Source organism: Vombatus ursinus, unplaced genomic scaffold (genome assembly GCF_900497805.2).
Source record: "Vombatus ursinus unplaced genomic scaffold, bare-nosed wombat genome assembly UNPS02011369.1, whole genome shotgun sequence".
NCBI lineage: Eukaryota > Metazoa > Chordata > Mammalia > Diprotodontia > Vombatidae > Vombatus > Vombatus ursinus.
Genome location: NW_020951147.1, coordinates 5847305 through 5869596, shown reverse-complemented (window position 1 = coordinate 5869596; position 22292 = coordinate 5847305). Strand labels below are relative to the sequence as shown.

Here is a 22292-nt window from a genome sequence, read left to right as displayed (position 1 = left end):
AGGATGTTTATCCACCTGGGGCCCCTTGGAGCACTGCGTCCCTTAGTTTTGCTGAGGCACTGGGAGACTCCTTTGCTGTAGAATGCTAAGGCACCTGGTGGTTTTCCAAGCTGGTTTCCACCAGTTCCCCCACCCTCACTGAGGAACTCGGGGGTCCAGGTGTTGGTGTTTGCCTGCTCCACCACCTGGGTTTCAGGATCTCCTCCTGGCATGCTGAGGTGGGGCTTTCCACTAGCTTGCTGGGACATCTCCCATTCTGTACTGCTCCCCTTCTCCTAGGACAAGAAGGGCCTTTCCCGTTAATCCCTCAAGCTACCTGGGCTACATGACTGCTGCACCCATCTTTCTTCTGGTTCAGCTGTTCTAGGGTTTTTCCTGGGGTGATATTTTCTGGACTTTCAGAGGTTAAGGAAGGATAAGCATATTTGATGTCTTTTTAAAAATCAGCATAAATAATGAGATCAAGCCCTTAAACCACAGCTATTGCCCCTCCTTCCTCTCAAGCCCACCCGATGTACAATAAGAACGCTTACTTGCTCACTAGTGAGGTGCCAGCTAGGTAGACCTTAATTTAGAAAGGCCGAGGTCATCCACTGCATCCTGGGCCATGCCAGCTGTCTTTGTTTTTATCCTACCACTGGACTCCAATAACTCTGGAGGAGAGAGTGAGGCTGGTGACTTTGTGCCAGTAGGGAGTTCCTCACCATTGCCTGAAGGGACGCTTTATGTCCAAGGAAGGGCTGTAGGAGCCAAGACAGACTGAAGGAAGCAAGGAGTAGCAAGGGAACAGTGGAAAAGGTGATGGAGAAGGCAGTGCCGATTGTGACCACCGTGGGGTGAGATCAGTGCATGTAGGCCTGAGAGCCGACAGGGACCGGAGCCTGACAAATGGGTTGGCATCCAAGCAAACTTGAGACCAGACACAAACCAGGGTGGCTAGGGGTAACCATGAAGTTTTCATTTTGTGGGTCCTCCTCCCTGCCCCCCACTCCAAGGAAGAAGTTAGTATTGAATCCAGGAGGACATATCTCATTAGCAGAAAGCGGCCTTCTCGATATAACCAAGACCTGTTGTTCTGGTTTTCTTGTGATGGAGTGATCTTTGGTAACCCGACTCCGGTTACCTGCATTTGTGTTGGTGGGATGAGCCTCTAGAAGGGTTAGATTTCCAGCACTGTTGTTCCCCACCCCCACCCCCCAGTCTTCTTACATTTGACGCCCCCTGGGGACCCTGTTAAGACCCTCCATCTCCTGACTCCGGGCATCCTCTGCGGCCGTCCCCACGCCTGGAATGCAATCCCTGCAGCCCGGCTTCCTTCTAGTCTTACAGGAGACCTTGCCCTGCCCCTCAGGATCTGATGCTTTCCCTGTTAATTGCTTCCTATTCGTCCTGTACACAGCTAGCTTTGCACGTCGTCTTCCATGTTAGACTGTAAGCTCCTTGAGGGCAGGAGCTGTCTTCTGCCTCTGTACGAGCCAGAGCTCGGTTCTTGGCACACAGGTGCCACACAGACGCCGCCCCGTGACCCGACACTCGGCCTTCTGGGAAATGTAGTCCAAAGACTCCCCCAAAGTCACGTTTCCCTCTCCCGAGCTCGGGACCCCGCGGTCGTCTGAGGCAGGAGGGAAGCCCACCGCCGCCGGGCCTCGAGGACTAGGCCGACCCCAGCCCAGGGCTGGCCAGCCCCGCGACGCCCGTCTTCCAAATCAAGAAAGTGCTGGTCTGGGCCCGCCCTTGAACCCCGTTCTGTCCCGACCCCCTTCCACGGCCCCATCGCTGGGTAGATGTGCGCAATGTGAATCTGGGGGGCGGGTCACTCCGGGGAGCCCTCCCGTCCCGAGGCTCGGCTTCGGCGCGGGCCGGTACACGAAGGGTTAAGGAGCGGAGGCGGGCTAGCTTGGGCGCAGCCGCCCGCCGTAGCTCCGCCCCCGCCGCTCCGGCAGGGCGGTGCCTTCTCCAGCCGCCGGCTGCGGCGAGGAGGGGCGGGCCCAAACAAGGGCTGAGCCAATCGGGTTGCGGCTGGAGGGTGCGCTAGCCAATGAGAGCGGGGAGCGGGGTCCCGGACTAGAAAGGCGCAGTGGCGGGGAGGGGAGGCTGGGACCATGGGGCTCCTGACCATCCTGAAGAAGATGAAGCAGAAAGAGCGGGAGCTGCGGCTCCTCATGCTGTATCCTTGAGCTCACGGAGCCCTCGGGTGGCGGGGGCGAGGGAGAGGCCCGCGCGGGAGTACCATGCGCTTCCCCCGGGGTGGGGGGAAGGGAGGACGCGGCGCTCTGGGCCGGGCCGGGACGTACCAACTGCCCTGCGTGGGTTACGTGGTCGGGATCAACCAATAGCCCTTGAAGGGGGTGGGGTGGGAATTGGTCCGTACCATCCAGGCCCAAAACGGGGGAGGCCTGCCTGTAGGGATTTAAACCAAATGTCCCCAAGCAGAGGGGGGTGCGGGGAGACAAGTGGCATGGACCAACTGCCCCGGGGGGGGGGAGGCACGGGAGGGAGGAGGATGGAGCGAGTGGAAGCGTTGGGCTGAATCCCAGCCTGGCTGTCGCCTGGGCGGGCCTCCGGAGCCAGGCTGGGCCGGATTGTCCGAATGTGGGCTCCCCCGTTAGACTGGCAGCCCCCAGAGGACAGCCTGGCACACAGTAGGCACTTCACGAATGCACGTTGCCGTCCTTCTCTTATGTCAAGCCTAACTTTGTGCCAGTCCAGTTCCGTCAGTGGACAAGAAACTGCCTGAGGGCAGGGCCTGAGTGACGTTTTTATTATTCATCTTGGCGCCCTAGCGCCAAGCACACAGTAGGTGCTCAACCTATGTTTGTGGAATTGATGGGGCCCTTTCATTCGAGGAGCTGCACTAGACGCTGTAGTCCTGTTTTCTGTGTGACCTTGGGTAAGTCACTTCCCTCCTTCTGGAGGGGACTGGAAGGGTGAATGGGTCACTGTCTCCTTAACCCTTCGCCCCCAGCGGTCTGGACAATGCGGGAAAGACTACCATCCTGAAGAAGTTCAACGGGGAGGACATCGACACCATCTCGCCCACCCTGGGCTTCAACATCAAGACCCTGGAGCACCGAGGGTGAGGGAGACCCTGTGTCCCAGGAGCTGGCGGCCCACGGGCGGGGCCTGACCCGGCCCGCCATCCATCCTTTCCCGTCTTCCTCCTCAGGTTCAAGCTGAACATCTGGGACGTGGGCGGCCAGAAGTCCCTCCGCTCCTATTGGCGGAACTACTTTGAGAGCACGGACGGCCTCATCTGGGTGGTGGACAGTGCTGACCAGCAGCGCATGCAGGACTGCCGGCGGGAGCTGGAGAGCCTCCTTGTGGAGGAGGTGGGCGCGGCCTGGGGGTGCGGGGGCTGGGGAGAACTGGGGCACAGAGCCTGTCGCCGTCTGAGTGGGGAAGGAAGACCTCTCGAGGTCTGCAGAGTGCGTTTGGCCCTGCCTTCTTGGGACACTGAGGCACCGAGAAAAATAAGCTCCTTGAGGGCAGGGTCTCTTGCTCTTGTCTTTGCATCCCCAGCACCTAGCCAATGCCTCGCACATAGTAGGTGCTTAATGAATGCTTGCTTGCTTGAAAAAAGATCACAGATCAATGTTAATTTGAATCAACATACATTCACTTCCTGCTGTATACCAGGTAACGTGCTAGGCTCTGGGGATTAACAAAGATATAAGCATATAAGCACGTCCTCAGAGAGCTTCCAGGGTACTGGAGGATATGACGAGTACACGGGCAGGACACAAAGCAAAGATTCTAACACAGGGTTATGGAGTGAAAAGGGCAGATGGCCAGAAGTGGAAGAAAGTGGATTGGGGAGCCAGTAAGGGAGTCACATGACAAAGCTGGAGAAGTAGGTGGGGGCTGGGATGCCAGGCAGCCAGTGAGGAACTGTGGCAGACAGGCGCCCCCCCTCCCCCCAAGATGCTGAGTGCGGCTCTTCACCCAAAGGCCAGGCAGCTGCTTCCTGTGGAGTTGTCTGGTCATCATGTCTTACTGCCTGCTACACACATGTACATGTCGTACACACGTAGCGCAGACAAGTGCCCATGACTCCATTCATGTCCCTTTCCCTCACCTCCCTCAAGCTGCCCTCGGTGCAGTGCCCAGAGTGGCTCACAGCGGGTTGACCAGCTCAGAGCTCTCTGGGTCCCTTCTCGGCCCTACCGCCACCTTTCTTTCCCTCTCAGCGCCTGGCAGGAGCCACTCTCCTGATCTTTGCCAACAAGCAGGACCTCCCTGGGGCTCTATCCTCTAATGCCATTCGAGAGGTGAGTTGAGGCCTTGAGGGGCTGGATGGGAAGGAGGGTTGGGGGCGCTGCTCTCTGAGGGTTGCTGTCCCTCCCTCAGATCCTGGAGCTAGATGCCATCCGCAGTCACCACTGGTGCATCCAGGGGTGCAGTGCAGTGACAGGAGAAAACCTGCTTCTGGGGGTTGACTGGCTACTGGACGACATCTCCAGCCGCATCTTCACTTCAGAATGACGCCCCACCCCCCCAGCCCAGCCCCAAGCCGCCAGCTCCTGGACTGACCGTGAAGGGCGGCCCCTCCATGCATCCCTGGCTCCTGCAGACCATCCCTGTGTCCTGATCCTCTCTGGCCCAGGGCCCCGCGGGGAGCCAGGACTGGAGGGGGACGGAAGCCCGTGGGACCCCCACTAACGCCTCCTTCCCTGTGTCATAAGCAGATGCTGCCTGCGCTGTTTAACAGGAGAGACCCTGCTGCTCTGGGGGAGCACCTTCCTCCCCGGGGAGGAGCGGCCCCCGTCCCCTAACCCCTGTCCCTCCTGCAGCGCTTTGTCTGTGGATTGGTGGAGGAGCAGGAAGAGCTGCACCTGCTCTCGAGGGCCCTTCCTCTGCTCAGCCCTCGGAATAAAAGCCCTCTGTGCCCCTGGCTCCTGTGGTCTCCTTCCTTCCAGGCTACCCTGCTGCCAAGGGACGAGGCTTCCACACACTGCCTCCCCATCGTGCCCAGAGGGAAGGGTGGCCATGCATGGAGCACCCCCAAAGGCTGGAGGAACCAGCAACCTTCCTCCAGGGAAAGAAGTGGCCGCCCCCTACCGGCAGTTGGGGGAGAGCAGGAAAGGCCATCTCCAGAAGGCAGCTCTAGGACTGTCTGGGAGGATGCTGGAAACTCGTAGGAGGAAGAGTGTTTCAGGCATGGGCCTCTGTGGCCAGTGGAGGGTGTGGGTTGGCTGGACCTGACCAGGCTTCCCTAGATGACTGCTGAGCTCCTGGGATACTGCCCTCTGGGCCCCTGGCCTGCCCCTCCAGCTTTTCTTAAGCCCAGCACGCTAATTCTTCTGAAAAATGATCTGGTTTTCACTCAGACTATAGAACATGAAATACTGGAGATGGGAGCAGACTTGGAGCATAGGATGTCAGAGGTGAGGAGGGGGGAGGTGATGAGACTTCAGAACACACAATCTCCAGGCTGGATGGAGCTTAGAACACGCAATGGCAGAGGTGGGGGAGGCATGAGAGCCGCTTTTCCCTCAGAAAAGGGTCATCTTCACACTGACTAGGGCAGAAGAAATGGGCTTAGGAGGGAATCGAAGCTGAAGAGACATGAGGAGATGGCAAAGGCATCTGGGAGCTTGCAGCAAGCCCCTGGTCTGAGTAAATTACGTCCAAGGCTGCGCTGTGCTAGAGCCCAGGCTGACATCTTAATGTCTAATTCAGTTCAGTAGGAAGGCGCCCATCCCCTGCTCCAGGCAGAAGGCCTTGGTGCCACCCAGAGCAGCACTCAGACTCCTAGGGAAAGAGAAGAAAGGAGGCTCCAAAGTGTAGCTCCCGAGAAGGTCTTCTGTCCCATGGGACACAAGGTCCAGGCCGCAGCAAAGGTCTGTTCACGAGCCTCTGACCCTAATAGCGATGGTCATTCTGTCTTCATGACAACCCTGGGCCTGCTACAGTCTCCATTTTACAGAGGGGGAGACTGAGGCACAGTGAGGTGCAGGAAGCACTTGGGGCTGGACTTGAATTCAGGGCTTGCATTTAAGAGCTGTCCACTCACCGTTTACATCAGATGGGAGCCCACGGGGGCCCTCATCACCAGGACCTGCCCACTTGGGCTGCCTGGGAGTTGGGCTGAGCTGCTGTCTGACAGCCAGACCTTCCTTGGACCTGTCATTTCAGCTCTGAGTCTTGTGAACTGCTTGGCTCAGTGCCTGGCACGTAGTAGGTGCTTCATAAACGTTTGTTGCCTGGAGTCCAAGGCACCAATGGCCTTCCCCAGGCTCCAGGGGCCACTGTGGAGTGGCTCATTCTACGCCTTTCCGAAGAACACAGAGTTTTAAGACCGTCCCTACATTCAGCATCTCCTGGGGGGTGGGGTGGGGTGGGGTGGGGTTCAGGGAGAGCCGCCTAGGAGAGTCTTGCGCACGCGCAGAAGAGGCGGTGCCTGTCGGAGGCAGGACGGGAGGGGAGGGGACAGCGTGGAGGAGGAGGCCCACGGCCAGGCCGAGGCGCCGGGGTCCGCTGGGCTCCGGCTCCTCGAGGATGTCCCTCAAAGCGAAGGACGACTTCCGGCGGCTGTACACAGTGTCGGACACGCGGACCCATCCCAAGGGCTACACGGAGTACAAAGTGACCGCCCAAGTGAGTGAGGACAAGGCCCCTTTAAGAGGAGGGGACCCCCCCCTTAAGTGGGCGTGTCCGGACGGTCCCATCCGCAGGAGTCAGGTGGGGGTGGAGCGCCTGCGGGAATTTAGGACTTTACTAATTTACGGGAGAGGGAGGGAAACGTCGTCTGGGTTCCTTTAACGGTGACGCAAGGGGGCGGAGCCCCAGCTCCAGAGTTGTTTGTTTGGGGTTGCTCCCGCTTTATGTAAACCGGTTTATGAAAAGTTAGGCGATGCTGCCTCTCTGCGAAATGACTCTCCTCGCAGCCCCCAGGACACGGCGCGGACGGCTGAGGGGGGAGGGGGGCGCTGGGAAAGCCTCAGTTTCCTCCTCTGTGCAATGGGCGCCTCCCTCCCAGGGGGTTGGGTTGAGACAGCGGAGGTCGCGGACAGTGAAAGCTCCCCTAGAGCTGCGCGCCCCGCTTATCGTCCCTGGCACACAGTAGGACGTCACCTGGGCTGGTTCCTGGCCAGTGTTCCTCCTCTCTAAGTAATTAGTGGCGCAGGCGTGGGGGGGCGGGGGTCGTTTGCTGGGTTTTCTCCACCAAACAGGACGTTCAAGGGTGGAAGGGGCTCCGCCTCCCGCCCCCCAAATCTGCCCTCTGCTCTGGGGGTGACTGCTGCGCCCCCTCCCCCCTTCCTTCCGTCTTGGGAGGGGCTGTTACCATTTTACAGATGTGGAAACTGAGGCTCCGAAAGGTTTAAGCCACTTGCCCAAGGTCACGCAGCTGGAACCCTGGTCTTCTGGCTGCAAGTCCGTTGCACTTCTATTAATAGTAATTACTATAATCGCATTGTCATAGCGCTTCTGTAGTGCTTTAAGATTTGCGGTGGTTTACCTGCTTTCTCGTTTGATCCTCACAACACCTTGGGGCAGGGGAAATGCTGTTTTACAGTGGAGGAAAGCCAGAGGTTAGATGACTTGCCCGAGGTCACACAGTTAGTGTCCCAGGCTAGATTTGAATTCGGGTCTTCCCAAATCTAGGATCGGACCCCCCCAACCTGCAGTTTTCTCTTCTCCCCAGTTACTGCAGAGACAAGGGAAGCTTTGTCCTTTGAAGTGGGTGGCCTGGGGGGGGCTGGGGGTCAGGCGGGGTAGCCCCTCACCTGCCCTGGCTTTCTTCTCTCTCAGTTCATCTCGAAGACAAACCAAGAGGATGTCAAGGAGGTAACTCTTGAGAAGGGGACCCCTCTCCATTAGGACTGGATGCTCTTGTCTGTGCCCCGGGTGGTGGGAGGGGGCTGCCTGGGCCCAGCTTGGAGGGTGGAAGGACCATCCCCTCTCTGGGCCTCAGTTTCCCTTCGGGTAAAACTGGGGTCTGAGGCCCCTAGCAGCTCTCGGTGCCAGACCACGACTTTGGGTCCCCCGTCTGGCCCAGGTGGTCGTCTGGAAACGCTACAGTGACTTCCGCCGCCTGCACGGTGATCTGGCCTACACCCACCGCAACCTCTTCCGCCGCCTGGAGGAATTCCCGGCCTTTCCCCGGGCACAGGTCTTTGGTGAGTGTCCTCTGCAGCGGGGCTGGAGGTGGGGAGCCCAGAGACGTCCAGGACTCCCCTGGACCATGGGCCCCCCACAGGGGTGGGCAGTGGGGAGCCCTGGCCCCCAGCCAGAAGCTGCCTCTCCCCACCTCCCCCTGCTCCTGCTTTTGTCCTTGGGGTCAAGCAGGACACGCACATCCCCTCCCCCAGGACAGCTACAGATAAGGCCACACATTCATTACAAGGGGGAGGGATGAAATGCTCTGCTGGTTGATTGAGAAAAACAAGTTTTAATTGAAAACAGAAGGATGTTGGTGGGTAGGTTTGTCTGAGATGGGGGCATGCTGATGGCATGACTGCAGGCCCCTGGAGCCCAGCCTGGGGGGGTGGCCTGGGGCCCCCTCTCTCCCCACCCCCCGGAGCCCAGCCTGGGGGGGGTGGCCCGGGGCCCCATCCTTTCTGGAGCTTCAGCCGCTGCTGGCCCTTGTCCCAGTGACTGTGGGTGTTTTCTCCATGGCCACTTCGTGGGCCTCAGTGGCCTTCGTAGGCCGGCCCCTGTCCCTGTCGGGGGAGTCTGCAGGGGAGGGATGCCTCACGGCTCTCTTGGGTCCCTGGCCACAGGCCGCTTCGAAGCCTCCGTGATTGAGGAGCGGCGGAGGGCTGCAGAGGCCATGCTACGCTTCACCGTCAACATTCCTGCCCTCAACAACAGCCCCCAGCTCAAGGAGTTCTTCCGCGTACGTGTCTCCCCCCCCACCCACAGCAGGGAGCATCGCCCTGTCCAGACTTGTAAGACCCCTCGGGAGCCGCCTCGTGCAGTCCTTTCTGCCTCAGTCTCCCCTCGGGTGGGATTCAGGGGTCACTAAGCGCCGACTCCTGGATCGGATGACCCCTGCAAACTTCCTCCTCGTGTAGGGTGGGGACGTGACCCGGCCCTTAGAGCCCAGTGACCTGCACATCCTGCCACCGCCCCTGGTGCCCACCCTGCCCCCAGAAGAGGCCCGCCTCCCCCAGCCTCTGCCAGCGGAGCGGCTGGGCCACGAAGAGCTTGGGGATGAGGACGAGAAGCCAGGTACTGGAGCAGGGTCACTCGGCAAACACTGAGGAGGCCAGCCCTTTCCTAAGTCCCCCATTTCTGAGGAGTGCTGCCCCCGGAAGGCCTTTCCTCACACACTGGCCCCTGCTCTCGGCTGTTAACCTCTTCCTTGGTGACCTGTACATTTGTTTTTGTGGGCACTTCGGGGGTCCGTACCTCTTAGAAAGGCAGTGTGGTACAGTGGCTAGAGCACTGGGCTTGGACTCGGGAGGACCCGAGTTCAAATCCTCCTGCAGACACTTAGCTATGTGACGCTGGGAAGGTGGAGCTGGGCCTCCATTTCCTTTGTAAAATGAGGGTTGGGCAGCAGCCCGAGCTCCTTCCCAGCTCCCTGAGGGCAGTGCTTGTTTCTGGCACACAGCAGGCATCCTCAGTGTCCCACCTAAGGAGAGAAAAGGCAGCTCCTGGGGCAGCTGCTTGGGGGGTGAGCTCTGCGCGGGTGCAGACCCCTTGTGGCTTCTTTGTGCAGGGGACCAGCCTCCCTCCAGCCCTGCTCAGGAGGCCCTTGATCTTCTGTTTGACTGTGGGGCTCCTGAGGAAGAGACAAGCCCCGCGGCCCGGGGGCCGCTCACCGAGGCCGAGCTGGCGCTCTTTGACCCGTTCTCCAAAGAAGGTAGCATGGGGGGGTCAACAGGAAGGTGGGGGGTGTGGGGGACTCCCCTGGGAGGTGATGAGTTCCCTGTCCACACAGAGTATTTGAATGAAAGCTAGGTGATTCCTCAGGGGCATTCTTGTTCAGATTCCAGTGGAGCTGGAGGGGCTGGGGGGGCCCTCCCTGCCCAGATAATGGCCGGTCACCGCTGGTCAGCATGGGGGATGGGGGATGGGGGAGTCCATGCCCATTCTGGTGGCTTTCCACCCAGGGAGTGAAAACTTATTTTAGCCAGAGGAGACCTGGCTTTGAGGCCTGCTTGGACCCTCAGTAGTGGGTGATGCGGCCCGAGCCTCTTTGCCCCTGAGAACGGAGGCGGCCAAGGGTCCTGGTGGAGCCAACTTGGAGCTGGCAGCGGCCTGGGGGGAGGAGGGGGAAGGATCTCCATCTTCATTGTATAGAAAAGGAAACTGAGGCTCCATGGGGGAGCACATTGAGTAAGCCTGAGATGGGATTTGACCCCAGGGCCTCCTGCTGCCCGACCCCCCGCCTTGTGGTTGGTGGAGCTAGGCTCGGCCTCCTCTGTTTGAAGCTGTCCCCTCCCACGCCCACCGACAGGACCAGCCTGTGGGGACGATTCTGAAGGGTGGTGGGTGGGGGGCAGGGAGGCAGGGACTGGTGGCCCTGAGCCCCTCTGCTCTGGGCTGCAGAAGGTGCCGAACCCAGCCCCACCCACGTAGCTGACCTGGTGGCCTTGGGGGCAGAGCCCCAGACCCGGGGCCAGTCGCCCTGGAAGCTGGGAGGGGGTGAGGAGGAGGAGGAGGAGGAAGAGGAGGGCCCATGCCCAGCCTACCTGACCAGAGCTACAGAGCTCATCACCCAGGCCCTGAAGGACGAGCGAGCGGGGGCCTACGCTGCGGCCGTGCAGGGATACCGGGACGGCGTGGACGTCCTCCTCCAGGGGGTGCCGGGTGAGCTGGGGCTCTTGGGGCTCTCTGGGAGGGCCTGTTGGGGACATCCTGAGGCTCCTTCACGCAGCCCTCAGGGGTCAGAACCCAGCAAGATGCACTCAGGGCAGGCTGAGCCCGCCCACTAACAGTGCAGAAGAGCTCCATCAGACCCCCGTCCTCTCCTCGAGAGGCATGTATTAGAGCAGGGAAGGAGGCTGAGATGTGCACCAGTGACTGGGACACGCCCGGGGTGGGTGGGGCAGAAATGAGGCATTTATAGAGCGCCGGCTGTGTGCCAAGCACCAGGCCAAGTGTCCAACTGTCCCCTTCTTATTGATGAGGAAACTGAAGCAGAGGTGAGGGTCCCAGGATCCCACGGCTATTGAATGGCAAAGGCTGGATTTGAACTCAGGTCTTCCTGACTCCAAGCCCAGCCTAGCAGCTCAGCCCTGGTAGAACAGAGATGTGAGGTAGGGCTTGAGTCCACCAGGAGCCCCTTGAGAGCAGGTTTGAAGAAAGGGACCCTGGCTTTGGAGTCAGGCTCTGAGTTCAAATCCAAGCTCTCTGCTCCTATCTTCCTGAGTGATGGTGGACAAGTCTATTTTCTTCTTTGGGCCTCAGTTTCCTTCTCTGTAAGAAGAGAGGGTGGGATTGATCCTTCTTTCTGAATTAGCTGTGCCCAGGTATTGGGGGTGGGGAGATGAGCTCAGAGGGACCCCTGAGGTCAGCCAGACCAGGAGCCTGAGGCCCTGGACTCCTCCCCACAGGTGACCCCAACTGTGCCCGCCAAGAAGGGGTGAAGAGGAAGGTGGCGGAGTACTTGCGGCGGGCTGAAGAGATCCTACATCTCCACCTGCAGCCATGAGCCTGCCTTCCTGCCCAGATGCTGCTGGCCGGCCCATCCGAGAAGCCTGGCTTCAGTTTCCCCATCTGTGAGATGGGGGTCAGCATACTTGCACTGCCCGCCCCCCAGTGGGATGTCATGAGGACAGTGCTTGGGGGTCTCACGGAGGTGCTGAAAAAGTGGGGGTCTCAGGAGGAGTCCTTCCCTCTTCTCCAATGTCCAATTATGTGGGGTAATTGACCAGCTACCCCCCCAAGCTGGGGTCCACACAACTGCCAATTAGACATTCCCCAAGTGCCCTTCAGACCACTGCACTGCCCAGCCCCGATGACCCAGCCCTCCCTCACCACTCTGACCACACAGTGGCATCTCCCACCTTCATGCCTTTCCCTAGGCCATTCCCCATGCCAGGAATGCCTTCCCTCCTCACCGTCTGACCTGGAAGTGAATGAATGAATGAGTGGCTAATCTGTGTACACGTGGTTCTCCGGGGGTAGTGTAAACCTCTGGAGGGCAGAGGCTTCTGTCTCTGTATGCCGGTGCCCAGAGCATCTCGGGCACTTAATAAATGCTTGCTGAATGCATTGGAAAGAATGGAAGCCTCTTCTGGCAGTCTGGACTACAATGTGAAGCATTCTGGGAAAACTAGACCTAGGCTTACGGCGTGGGGCACTATGGGAGGGGACCTGGTGATCAATTGCCATTTTACACGCTTGTGCATCGTTAACGGGCGCCACGCGGTGCATTATGGAACTGGGCCAAGGCTACATTGCAGTATATGACTTGGCCTCTATTAGTGCTCAGGTGTTTCTTGGGAGGTGGAAGCCGGAAGTAGCGCGTAGGAGGGCGGGGCCATAATTGGGTGGGTGGGGCCAAGTAAGGCTGTTGAGGCTTGCTCCTCGGCATAGAGGGAGGCCGGTAGGGGCGTGGCTAGAAAGATGATAGCTGTGGTTGGGAGAGAGGCGGGGCTAAGCAAAGCAGACAATGCTGTGATTGGACAGGAACGTGAAGGCGGTCGCTTCAGCCCTGGAGGGGCGTGGCCGGGGTACGGAGCCCACTGACGGGGGCGTAGCCGACGAGTCGGATAAGACGTGAGGGGTTCGGTCTGGCGGCTGCTCGGGAAACTGGTGGGGTCAGACGTTGGGATCCCGGAGATGGCGCCAAGTCCCACGGCTGGGAAAGGCTGAGCAGTGGGGGTGGGACAGGGCGGAGGCCAGCGTCACGTGGGGAGGGCGTGGGGCCCCGCCCAAGAGCGGGAAGTGAGGTGAGAGCCGAAGCGGAGCGAGGGCTGAGGAGGAGGCGTTGGGGCGGGGCCGGTACGAGCCAGCCCTGAGCCTCCTCCCCTCCTTCCCTCCCTCCGACGGCGCACGCGCTCTCGCGCGTGCCGAGATCCGGCATGCCGCTGGGCGGCGCGCTCCCGCTGGGCACGTGCCCGGACCTGTGCCCCGAGGCGGAGCGCGCGGCGCGTGAACGCCAGCGGCGCCTGCACCGGCTGGAGGCGGCCCCTGCGCGCGCCGTCAAAGAGTACGCGCGGCCGGCGGCGGGCAAGGCGCGCCCGCCCCCGAGCCAGCTGCGGCCGCCGCGCGTGCTGCTCGCCACCGTGCGCTACCTGGCGGCCGAGGTGGCCGGCCGCGCCGACGTGCCCCCGCCCGACGTGGCCGTCTTCGTGTGGGACCGGCTGCGCGCCGTGCGCCTCGACCTGCTCCTGCAGCCCTCGGCGCCCCCGCGGGACGCCGCCGCCGTGCTCGAGGCCGCGCTCGCCTGCCAGCTCTGCGTGCCCGGACCGCCCGGCGGCCACCCCGGCGAGGGCTCCGGCGCGGGGCTGGACCCGCAGCTGCTGCACACGCAGATGCAGGAGGCCTTCGGCTCCCTGCGCCGCTGCTACGCCGACAGCCCCGAGGTGCACCCGCGCCAGGGCTTCTTCCAGAGCCTCTTCCTGCTTTACAACCTGGGTGAGTGCCGGGGGCGGGGCGCGACGGGCAGGCCCCTGGTGCAGATGGGGAGACTGAGGCCCAGGGGCAGAAGAGCTCGGGCTCCAAGGCCTGGCTTGTGACCCCCGGGCCGGAGAGGACCGCCGTCCCCCACGCACCACCGGGCACCCCCTAGTGCGGCCCTGGCAGGGGGAGGGGAGGCCGGGCGCTGTCCGCGGTGCTGATTCCGCGCTCCGTTCTCCCCAGGCTCCGTGGAAGCCCTGCACCAGGTCCTGCTGCTGCCCCCCGGCCTGCGCTCCTGCCCGGCCCTGCGCCGAGCCCTGGCCGTGGACGCCGCCTTCCGAGAGGACAACGCCGTCCGCCTCTTCCGCCTGCTCGGCGCCCTGCCCTACCTGCCCAGCCGGGCCGCCCAGCGCCACGTGGGGTCGGCCCGCCGCAGGGCCCTGGCCGCCCTGGCCCGGGCGCTGGGCACCTCCCGAGGCCAGGCCTACCCGCTGCGCCGCCTGGCCCGCCTCCTGGCCATGGACAGCCTGGCCGAGACCGGGGCCCTGTGCCGGGCCCACGGGCTGGCCGTGGAGGGGGAGGCCGGGGACGAGAAGGCCGTCTTTGTCCGGGGCCGCTACACGGAGACCGGGCCCCTGCCGGCCCTGTCCTGTGGCCTGCTGGTGGAGAGCAAGCTGAGGGGGCTCAGTCTGGAGCAGGTGGTGATGGGGGAGGAGGGGGAGGAGGGGGAGGCCCTCTCCAGGACACCCCGGTGAAGCCACGCTGCTCCCCCACCCTCATCCCCACGTGCCAAAGACCCCTCCCCATCCTGACTCTTTGCCAGTAAAATTGGCTTTTTAAATGCCTGACCCTGAGGATGATTCCCAGTGGGAGAGGGAAAGGTGGGCTGGGCACCTGCAAGTTGACCAGAGAATGGATACGCCCTCCATCCTACCCACCCCCCAAACGCTGAGCTGTCACCACCCACCCTCTAAGAGCCAGAGGGATTGGAACCCAGAGTTCAAGGTGTGTATATGGGGTGCAGGAAGAGCCGTGTAGCAGGTGTTGATGACTTAGTATGTCGTGCTCCACCTGGTGAGGTGACAGGAGAGGGCGTACGCTCTGGGCCCCAGCCCCTCAGGGGTCTGAAGATAAAGAAAAAGAGGGGAACAAGGACGTTCCTTCAGTCTTTAAGGTTTCCAAACCCTTTTGCTCAGTTAGGCTTGCCAGAGAAAAGATCACAGCAGAAGGAAAGGGTCACAGACACGACACGGGGTGAGGAGATCTCGGGGGGAGCGGTCACAGACATGGCGTTAGGGGATCTGGGGGTCAGCTGGGTCAGAGGTCGTCCACAGGCTCCAGGGTGGCTGCTGCCCCCTCCACGGCCATTGCGGCAATGCTGAGCTGCTTCTTGACCTTGGCCCAGGCGCTGGGGTCATTTGGCGTCTTCACGGCCTCGTCATAGGCATTGGCCAGGCCGGGGAATGTCACCACATTGGATGTTCGAGGGGCCCAGAGAACGTGACTGTAGGGAGAGAGGAGAAGGCCGTGAAGCCTGAGAGCGGAAAGAAGTTGGGGTTCAAAGCAGCTGCAAGTTGTACCCAGAAGGCTTGGGCAGCCTGGTGCTTCTTCTGGGCCCATTCCTGGCTTTCCAGGCTAGCGCTGACTTCAGGGCTCCCCCAAAGAAAGCATTCCTCTCGGAGGTTAGGTGGGGCCAAGGCTGCTAGTGGGAAGGGGTGTGGGTGTGTCAGGGCTTTATCACCTGTAGTAGTATTTTTCAGGGAAGGCCCGAGTGTTCAGGAAGGCTCGTTCCAAGAGCATGAGCTGGTCATTCACCATCCGTACCTTTAGGGGGCTGGCACAGAAAGGGGGGGGTAGTCAGAGTAGCCTCTATTCGAGCTCTTCAGTCCTGTGTGACTCTTTGTGACCCCAATGCCATTTGGCGTTTTCTTGGCAAAGATACTGGAATAGTTTGCTGTTCTCTTCTCCAGCTCATTTTACAGATGAGGAAACCAAGGCAAGCAGGGTGAAGTGATTTGCCCAGGGTCACACAGCTAGTGTCAGAGGCCAGATTTGAACTCTGGGAGATGAGTTTTCCTGACTCAGACCCGGCCCTCTGTGCACTGTGGTGCCCCCTGGCGGCTCTAATCAATCATTTCCCTAGCATTTTTTAAGTACTTCTATTCCAGGCTTGTGCTGAGCCCTGGAGATAAGATGAGGAAACTGAGGCAAACAGTTTTAAGTCACTTGCCCAGGGTCACACAGCTGGCAAATGCCTGAGGCTGGATTGGAATTCATCTTCCTGGCACTAACCTCACTGCCCTCCCCTATTCAAGTTAGCAAACTTTTATTAAGCCCAAGTGCCAGGCCATGTACTAGACCCTGGAGATACAAAAGGGAAAGTTTGCAGGTCCTGCCCTCAAGGTGCTTATCTTCTCTGGGCAGTGGGAGAGAGTGATGAGGGGGCACTTCCAGGGCCTTCAGGAAAGGCCTCAAGGTTGCTGCCCTCAACTGAGCTTTGAAGGATGCCTCCAGGAGGCAGCAGTGAGGGGGGGGATGGGAAGCACCGCTGGCCGGGCAGGCCTGGGGCAGGCAGTTTGTGGTCAATTCCCGGAGCTCTCCTGACCTCCAGCTAGCCCAGCTGCCTGTCGGCTGCCCTGTAGACATCTCAGATTCAACAATGTCCCATCCTGAACTCGTCTTCTCCCCCTCCCCCTGCCCTTCCTAAAATGCAGGTCCACCCATGTCTGTCTGTCACACACTCTCACACACACGCTTCCTGCCTCTACCCCCATTCACCTCCAGGGTGAAATAAAGAATCCTCTGGTACTCCAAGCCCTTCCTAGCCAGCCCCCTCCTCCCCTCCCCCCAACTCTCTGTTATCCAGCACCTCTAGCCTTTTTGTTTCTCACCCCAGCCTGACTCCTGATTCCATGCTGAAAATGCCCTCCCTCCTCACTCCATCTCTGACTCAGATGCCACCTTCTACAAGAGGCCTTTCCCGTGCCCCCAAACAGCGAGGACCTTCCCTTGAGAATACTCCCCATTTATACCATATACATATATGCTACACATAAATATACATGTGTATATATTATCTGTATCTCTATACCTTAGGTGGCTCAGTGGTTAGCGTACCAGACCTGGAGTCAGGCAGACTTATCTCCCTGAGTTCAAATGCAGCCTCAGACACTGACCAGCTGCATGACCCTGGGCAAATCACTTAACCCTCTGCCTCAGTTTCCTCATCTGTAAAATGAGCTGAGAAGGGAACGACAAGCCACTCCAGTATCTCTACCAAGAAAACCCCAGAAGGGTTCACAAAGAGTCAGACGTGACTGAACAAGAACAGCATATGTCCTCATTGTTGGTATGTTGTCTCTCCTGTTAGACCGTGAACTCCATGAGGGCAGGGACAATGTTTTTGTCTGCGTTCCCTGGCACTCAGCACGGTGCCTGGAACATAGGAAGCTATTGATAGAAGTGCTTGTGGACAGGAAAAGCAAGAAGGTGGGTGATATAGTGAGTGGCACGTTCAGGGAATGGCAAACAGGCTGAAACGTTAAGCTTGTGAAGGCGAGTAATGTTCTGTGAGCCCAGAAAGGTCGGCTGACCCCCAGACTGGGAAGGGCTTTAAACCCCAGAAGAAGACCCTGGCCCGGATCCTAGCGGCACTGGGAGCCGGGAGAGCTCTGGAGCTGGAGAGTGGACTCCGTCGGCTCCCTCTTAGGGCCCTGGCTTAGAATACCTCGCCTTCCTTGGACCCAGGGACTCACTCAGACAGGTTCTTCCTGAGGGTTTCAATGCGCTGATCCAGGGCAGCCGCTGCCCGTTCAAACCTCTCCACGGCCGACACCAGAGGCCCTGCGGCAGGAGGGAGAGGACACCCAGCTCAGGCTGGGGAGGGCAGAGCCGCGCACCCAGTGCTGGCCTGTACCAGAAGGCCCTGGACAGTACCCAGATCGATGCTCTGCTGGCCCAGCAGGGGCCCCAGCTTATCCTGGGCGGCCTGGAGGAAGCTCCGGAGAGTCTCACTGTAGTCACCGATGTTGAGAGGCAGCAGGAGGCTGTCACTGAGGCGCAGCAGGACGTTGACAACTGTCTGGGCCACGGCGCGGTGGCTGGTGAAGCCTGTGTAGAGAGAGGCAGCTGGCGGGATCAGCCCTGCTTCCCCAACCCCCTCCCCCACTCCCTGGGCCTCCCACTCACCAGGGTCGAGAAAGCTCTCCACATACTGGAAGGTGTCGAAGGCAGTGTGGTAGGTGGGGTAGATCCGGGCTGAAGTTTTGCTCTGGGGGAGCGAGGGGTTCAGTTCGGCCACGGTGTCTCAGTGCAGGTTGGGTCCTGTGGGCGGGGTGGGGCTGGGGAGGCCTGAGCCAGAAGGGAGCTCCAAGCCCTGAGCGGGTCTGAGGAGCCTCAGGCCCTCCCAGGACACAGAGGCCCCACTCCTGGCCCAGTGGCCAGAATCTAAGCAAGGGATGGTGCGAGAGGCTCTCTTAGCTTTGCGGGCCCTGGAGCAGACACGTCAGGGGAAGGGTCTTGGGAGAAGAGGGCCGTGGGGATAGGGCCCCTCCTCATGTCTGTGCCCTGGGACAAGGCCCCAGTGACTCACTCACCCGGTCGTAGGTGTAGGCAATGTCCATGGAGGTGATTCCCAGGAAGTGGACAAAGGCGGCGTAGTCGCTCCCGGAGCCCAGTGTGCCCAGGCTGCAGGGGTAGGGGGCAGCTCCTAAGTTTGTCTTTATTTACTATATACAAATCTTTCTCCCCAGTAGAGTATAAGTTCATTGAGGACAGGAGCAGTAGCCCCAACATCTGGCACAGTGCCTGGAGTGTAGCAGATGCTTAGTACGTGTTTGCCGATTATTTGACCCATGGTCTCCTCAGATCCCAGGCTCTTCCTCACCTGGGTATGACGCCATGAGCAGGGCTGCTTCGGTTGTAATATTGGAGCCAATTGTCATAAACTGTCAGACCGCTCTTCCCTGGTGCTGGGACCTGGTCAGGTGGGGATGGAGTAAGCAAGGCAGCCACTCGCCCCACCTTCCCATCCAGACCCTCTGGAGGGCTCTCCCCCACATCCCTCTCCCTCCCTCTCTCCCTGCACCTGTTTTGCTGCAGTGAAGATAACACTCTGGGCAGGGGGGGTCCCCTGTGCCCTCAGGGTAGCATTGGCTGGCAAAGGAGGAATGAAGACAAGTCAGTGTCCCTCTTCTGTGAACAGAGCCCTGGGGTCCTGGCCCATTGATCTCGCCCTAGGACCCCGACTCACAAAATCCCCTGGCTTCTTGGCCTCAACCTTTGCCTTACCAAATACAGCGATGTCCACATTGATATAAGCCACTCCCCGCTCCTGCAGCTTGCTGAAGAACTCCTGGGGGTCAGAGGCCAAAGGTTAGTAGGGCGACCTTCCCCCAGCCTCCCTCCTGGCCCACCTGTGGGGTCACTCACTTCTGTGAACTCAGTGGACCCAATGAGGCCAAACTCTTCGGCCCCCCAGCTTGCAAACACAATTGACCGGCGGGGTCGCCACTTTCCTGGAGGAGACAGAGTTGGGAGACACAGCTGTTTGGGTCCTAGGAGGGTGGCATACTGGCAGGGCAAGGAAGGGGGAGCCACGGTCTGTGTTGGGAGAATCGAGTTCATCAGCCCATCCACAGACTGAGAACCGCTAGGACCTCCAAAGCTCCTGATGCAAGCCCCTCATGTCACTGTTGCCTTGATCGTCTGTGCTCGTGCTGTCCAGCCTGAGGAGGTTGGGAGGAAGGAAGCCTGGGCAGTGGGGTGGGGGAAGCGAGGATGACAGCCCCGAGTCATGGGAAGGGAGCTTGGGGGTTCTGGGGGGAGGGGCGTCGCAGTCTCACCAGCTTTCACTAGGGTCCCCAGCACCCTGGAAATCTCCAAGAGCACAGCGGTGCCACTGCTGGGGTCAACAGCCCCGTGGACCCAGCTGTCCCGATGGTTCCCGTACAGAACATAACGGTCTGAGGCAGAGGAGGCAAGAGGGTCAGATACAGGGAGGGGTAGGCTTGATGGAGCAGAGGGTCAGAAGGGTAGGCTGGGCATGGGGTGGCGCTTCCTTACCAGGCTCCACGGCCCCCCGGATGATGCCCAGGACGTTGGAGGAATTCCTGAGTTCCAGCCGGTTGTGAACAGTGACATTCACCTCACTTTGGGGGGGGAGAGAGAGGGGTGCAGAAAGGTGAAGAGATGGCCAATGAAAAGAAGAGAAATAACAAAGGTGAGGGGCGGCAAGAGAGAGGGGTCAGCAGAGGCTGGACAGGCCCTGGTTGTCCCCTAGAGGCCATCCCTGCACTGACTGGGAGGAGGGACTAGATGCCCCAGGGATCCATTCCAGGTCTGGGGTTCTGGGGAGGAGGGAAAAGGGGCCAAAGGCACCACAGGGAGGGGGTGGGTACACTCGGGAATAAAGGGATGTCTTCACCTGTCCTGGGAAAAATGCCCGTTGTCCAGGAAACCTGGTCCCAGCCTGTAGTCACATCCCAGGGCCCCCTGCCAGGAATCGGGAGCTACAGACCCTTTGAGGTTACTGGGAAGGAGACAAAGGGTTAGGGTCATAGAAGTCAAACCTGGAAGTAACCTGAGAGAATATTCCAACTTCCTCATTTTACAGGTGGGAAAACCTAGGGGAGGGGAAGGGACTGGCCTACCTGAGGAGGAAAGATGGTGCTCCCTGGAGGTGAAAAGGAAGGTACCGTGCCCCCACCCCAAAAAATTGTATGGGAAGGGAAACTCACCAGAGCAGCTTCTGGGCATCCTCGAAGCTAATAGGCTGGGTGGGAATTGGGGGGAAGCCCTGAATGTCAGCATTCTCCAGGCGGAAAGCAGAAGGGGTAGCAGGAAAGTAGGGTGTTTTGGGGTCCCCAAAATGCTCATAATAAGAACCACGTTCCACCCCTGAAGGAGGCAGTGCCCAGGAGTGGGGAAAAGTCTCGTTAGGGAATCTCAGGTTGTCATTGATGTCCCCGGGGTCAGTGTAGACCAGAAGCCCAGCCACTCCATGTTTGGCTCCATTCACAGCCTGCAAGGGACAGAGGACAGTGGTGGCCAGCTCCACCCTTCTGGCTCTGCGCTCCTTCCCTCCCCACCCTCTTGCTCAGGGGTCAGGGGACACCTTAGAGAATAAGGTTCAATAACCTCATAATTGAAGTCCCAATTCCACAGAGTCAGACCCTGTCGTTTTACAGAAAGCCCGGTACCCAACTGTGGTTATGTCCCCAGGCCCCTGTCAGGAACTGGGAACGAGCACCAGGTCTACTGAGGTTACTGGGAAGGAGACAAAGCATTAGGATCATAGAATTCAAACCTGGAAATAACCTCAGGGATCATGTCAACTCCCTCATATTGCAGGTGGGAAAACAGGCCCAGAGAGGGGTCCAAGAAAGCTGTCTCATGTCTGGCTGGCCTGAAAGGTGGTGTACCTCACCCAGTGAGCAAAGGGCTGGGCCAACCCATCTAAGCGGCATTTAATAGCAGAGCCTGGAGACCTAGAGTCTCCTGACTTCCACATCCTACCTCTACTGTCCTTCCTGTTGCCTCTCTTCTCTGTGGCCCACTTTCTGTTCCCTCCCTACAGGCATTTGATGCGTGCTCACCTTGGCTCCTCGCCCCACCCCACCATAGCGGGTCAGGGCGATGGTGCCAGTCAGGTTGATGCCCTGGTCCTTCAGGTAGGCATAATCACTCTCCGAGCCTCTGTTGGCGTAGACCAAAAGACCCTGAGCCCAAGGAACAAGAAATCAGAGAAGAGATTGTTCTTTCACAACTTGACTAATGTGGAAATATGTCCAAGAGGATTGGGCATGCAGAGCCTTTATCAGCTTGCATGCCATGCTGGGGAGGGAGGAAAAAATGGGGAGCTCAAAATCTTGTAAAAGTGAATGTTGGAAACTATCTTTACATGTCATTGGAAAAAAATAAAATCCTCTTAAGTAAGGAAAGAAATTAGAGGAGAGCCTGGGAGAGATGGGAGACGAGGTAGGGTGGGGCAGGAAGAGCAGTATGCAGTCTGCCAGCCCTCTGAAGCTTCTAACTGCAGCACCTTCTTTTACAGAGTGGGAGATAGAGGCCCCCAGGAGGGAAGGGACTTGCCCGGCTGGTCAGTGGCCAAGATTCTGCCTGCTCTCCTAACTCCAAATCCAGGGAGAGACCTGGAGGGTTGGCTGCCCGGTTCCCTTAGGGGGAGTGGAGGAAAGAACTGGAGCAGAGGGTCTATACCTGAGGGGTCCCTGCTGGGGCATAGGCAGCATAGGGTTGCACCACCTCCGGGTCTCCTTGCTCCCCAGTGAGGTTTGTCTCGCTGTGCTGGGAAGTGAAGAGAGTGGTTCCGTTGGAGCTCACTGCAGGGAAATGGGAAGATGGAAACCCAGGGTCACAGCAAGCGAGGGCTTAGGCAGCATTTAAACTCTGAGCCCACATCCAGTATTCTTGGTGCGACAGACCACTACCCCCACTGGAACCAGGCCAGGTGTGCCCCCTCACCCTTCGGGGAGGTGAGATGCATTCCTCCCGCCCTCCTGCTTGTGATCGCTGTACTGGCAGATCCTAGCCTTACCCACTCGGACTGTATTGGGTTGCTCTCGACTGGGGAAGGACAATAGCACCTCGTATACCCCTTCCCCGGCAGCGTCCAGCCCCGACTCAGGGTTCTGCCACCTCTGCAGAAGGAGCTGGACGAGATTTTCATCCCTTAAGGTGGTGGCCATGTGGGGCTTCAAGGACAGCTCCCTGCAAGGAGGAGAGATGAGCCTGGGTCATCACAAGGACAGTGTGGG

At 59.5% G+C, this 22292-nt stretch overlaps 4 protein-coding genes across 4 annotated transcripts in view; 3 read left to right on the top strand and 1 right to left on the bottom strand.

The window, feature by feature from the left end:
• Positions 1-2054: 2054 nt before the first annotated feature.
• On the top strand, positions 2055-4892 carry ARL2 (ADP ribosylation factor like GTPase 2). The gene is made up of 5 exons (XM_027856158.1): positions 2055-2167; positions 2966-3076; positions 3167-3329; positions 4188-4268; positions 4348-4892. Exons 1-5 carry the CDS (start codon positions 2103-2105, stop codon positions 4480-4482), a joined length of 555 nt encoding a protein of 184 aa, XP_027711959.1. The 5' UTR covers positions 2055-2102; the 3' UTR covers positions 4483-4892.
• A 1537-nt stretch (positions 4893-6429) lies between these two features.
• On the top strand, positions 6430-12178 carry SNX15 (sorting nexin 15). The gene is made up of 8 exons (XM_027856346.1): positions 6430-6597; positions 7753-7788; positions 8000-8120; positions 8724-8839; positions 9018-9174; positions 9668-9811; positions 10501-10761; positions 11508-12178. Exons 1-8 carry the CDS (start codon positions 6499-6501, stop codon positions 11603-11605), a joined length of 1032 nt encoding a protein of 343 aa, XP_027712147.1. The 5' UTR covers positions 6430-6498; the 3' UTR covers positions 11606-12178.
• Positions 12179-12980: 802 nt separating this feature from the next.
• Positions 12981-14359, top strand: SAC3D1 (SAC3 domain containing 1). The gene is made up of 2 exons (XM_027855995.1): positions 12981-13536; positions 13762-14359. Exons 1-2 carry the CDS (start codon positions 12981-12983, stop codon positions 14271-14273), a joined length of 1068 nt encoding a protein of 355 aa, XP_027711796.1. The 3' UTR covers positions 14274-14359.
• Positions 14360-14446: 87 nt separating this feature from the next.
• NAALADL1 (N-acetylated alpha-linked acidic dipeptidase like 1) overlaps positions 14447-22292 on the bottom strand; it is a 10363-nt gene continuing 2517 nt past the window's right edge. The window contains exons 3-19 of the mRNA XM_027856159.1: positions 22073-22245; positions 21736-21857; positions 21114-21236; positions 20256-20539; positions 19943-20047; positions 19582-19667; positions 19362-19481; positions 18949-19034; positions 18808-18871; positions 18605-18672; positions 18404-18495; positions 18114-18204; positions 17707-17788; positions 17455-17628; positions 17274-17361; positions 15260-15352; positions 14447-15022 (exon numbers count right to left, since the gene is read on the bottom strand). Of these exons, the coding sequence (XP_027711960.1) occupies positions 14836-15022; positions 15260-15352; positions 17274-17361; positions 17455-17628; positions 17707-17788; positions 18114-18204; positions 18404-18495; positions 18605-18672; positions 18808-18871; positions 18949-19034; positions 19362-19481; positions 19582-19667; positions 19943-20047; positions 20256-20539; positions 21114-21236; positions 21736-21857; positions 22073-22245 (2038 nt within the window). The 3' untranslated portion in view covers positions 14447-14835. The remainder of the gene's footprint in view (positions 15023-15259; positions 15353-17273; positions 17362-17454; positions 17629-17706; positions 17789-18113; positions 18205-18403; positions 18496-18604; positions 18673-18807; positions 18872-18948; positions 19035-19361; positions 19482-19581; positions 19668-19942; positions 20048-20255; positions 20540-21113; positions 21237-21735; positions 21858-22072; positions 22246-22292) is intronic.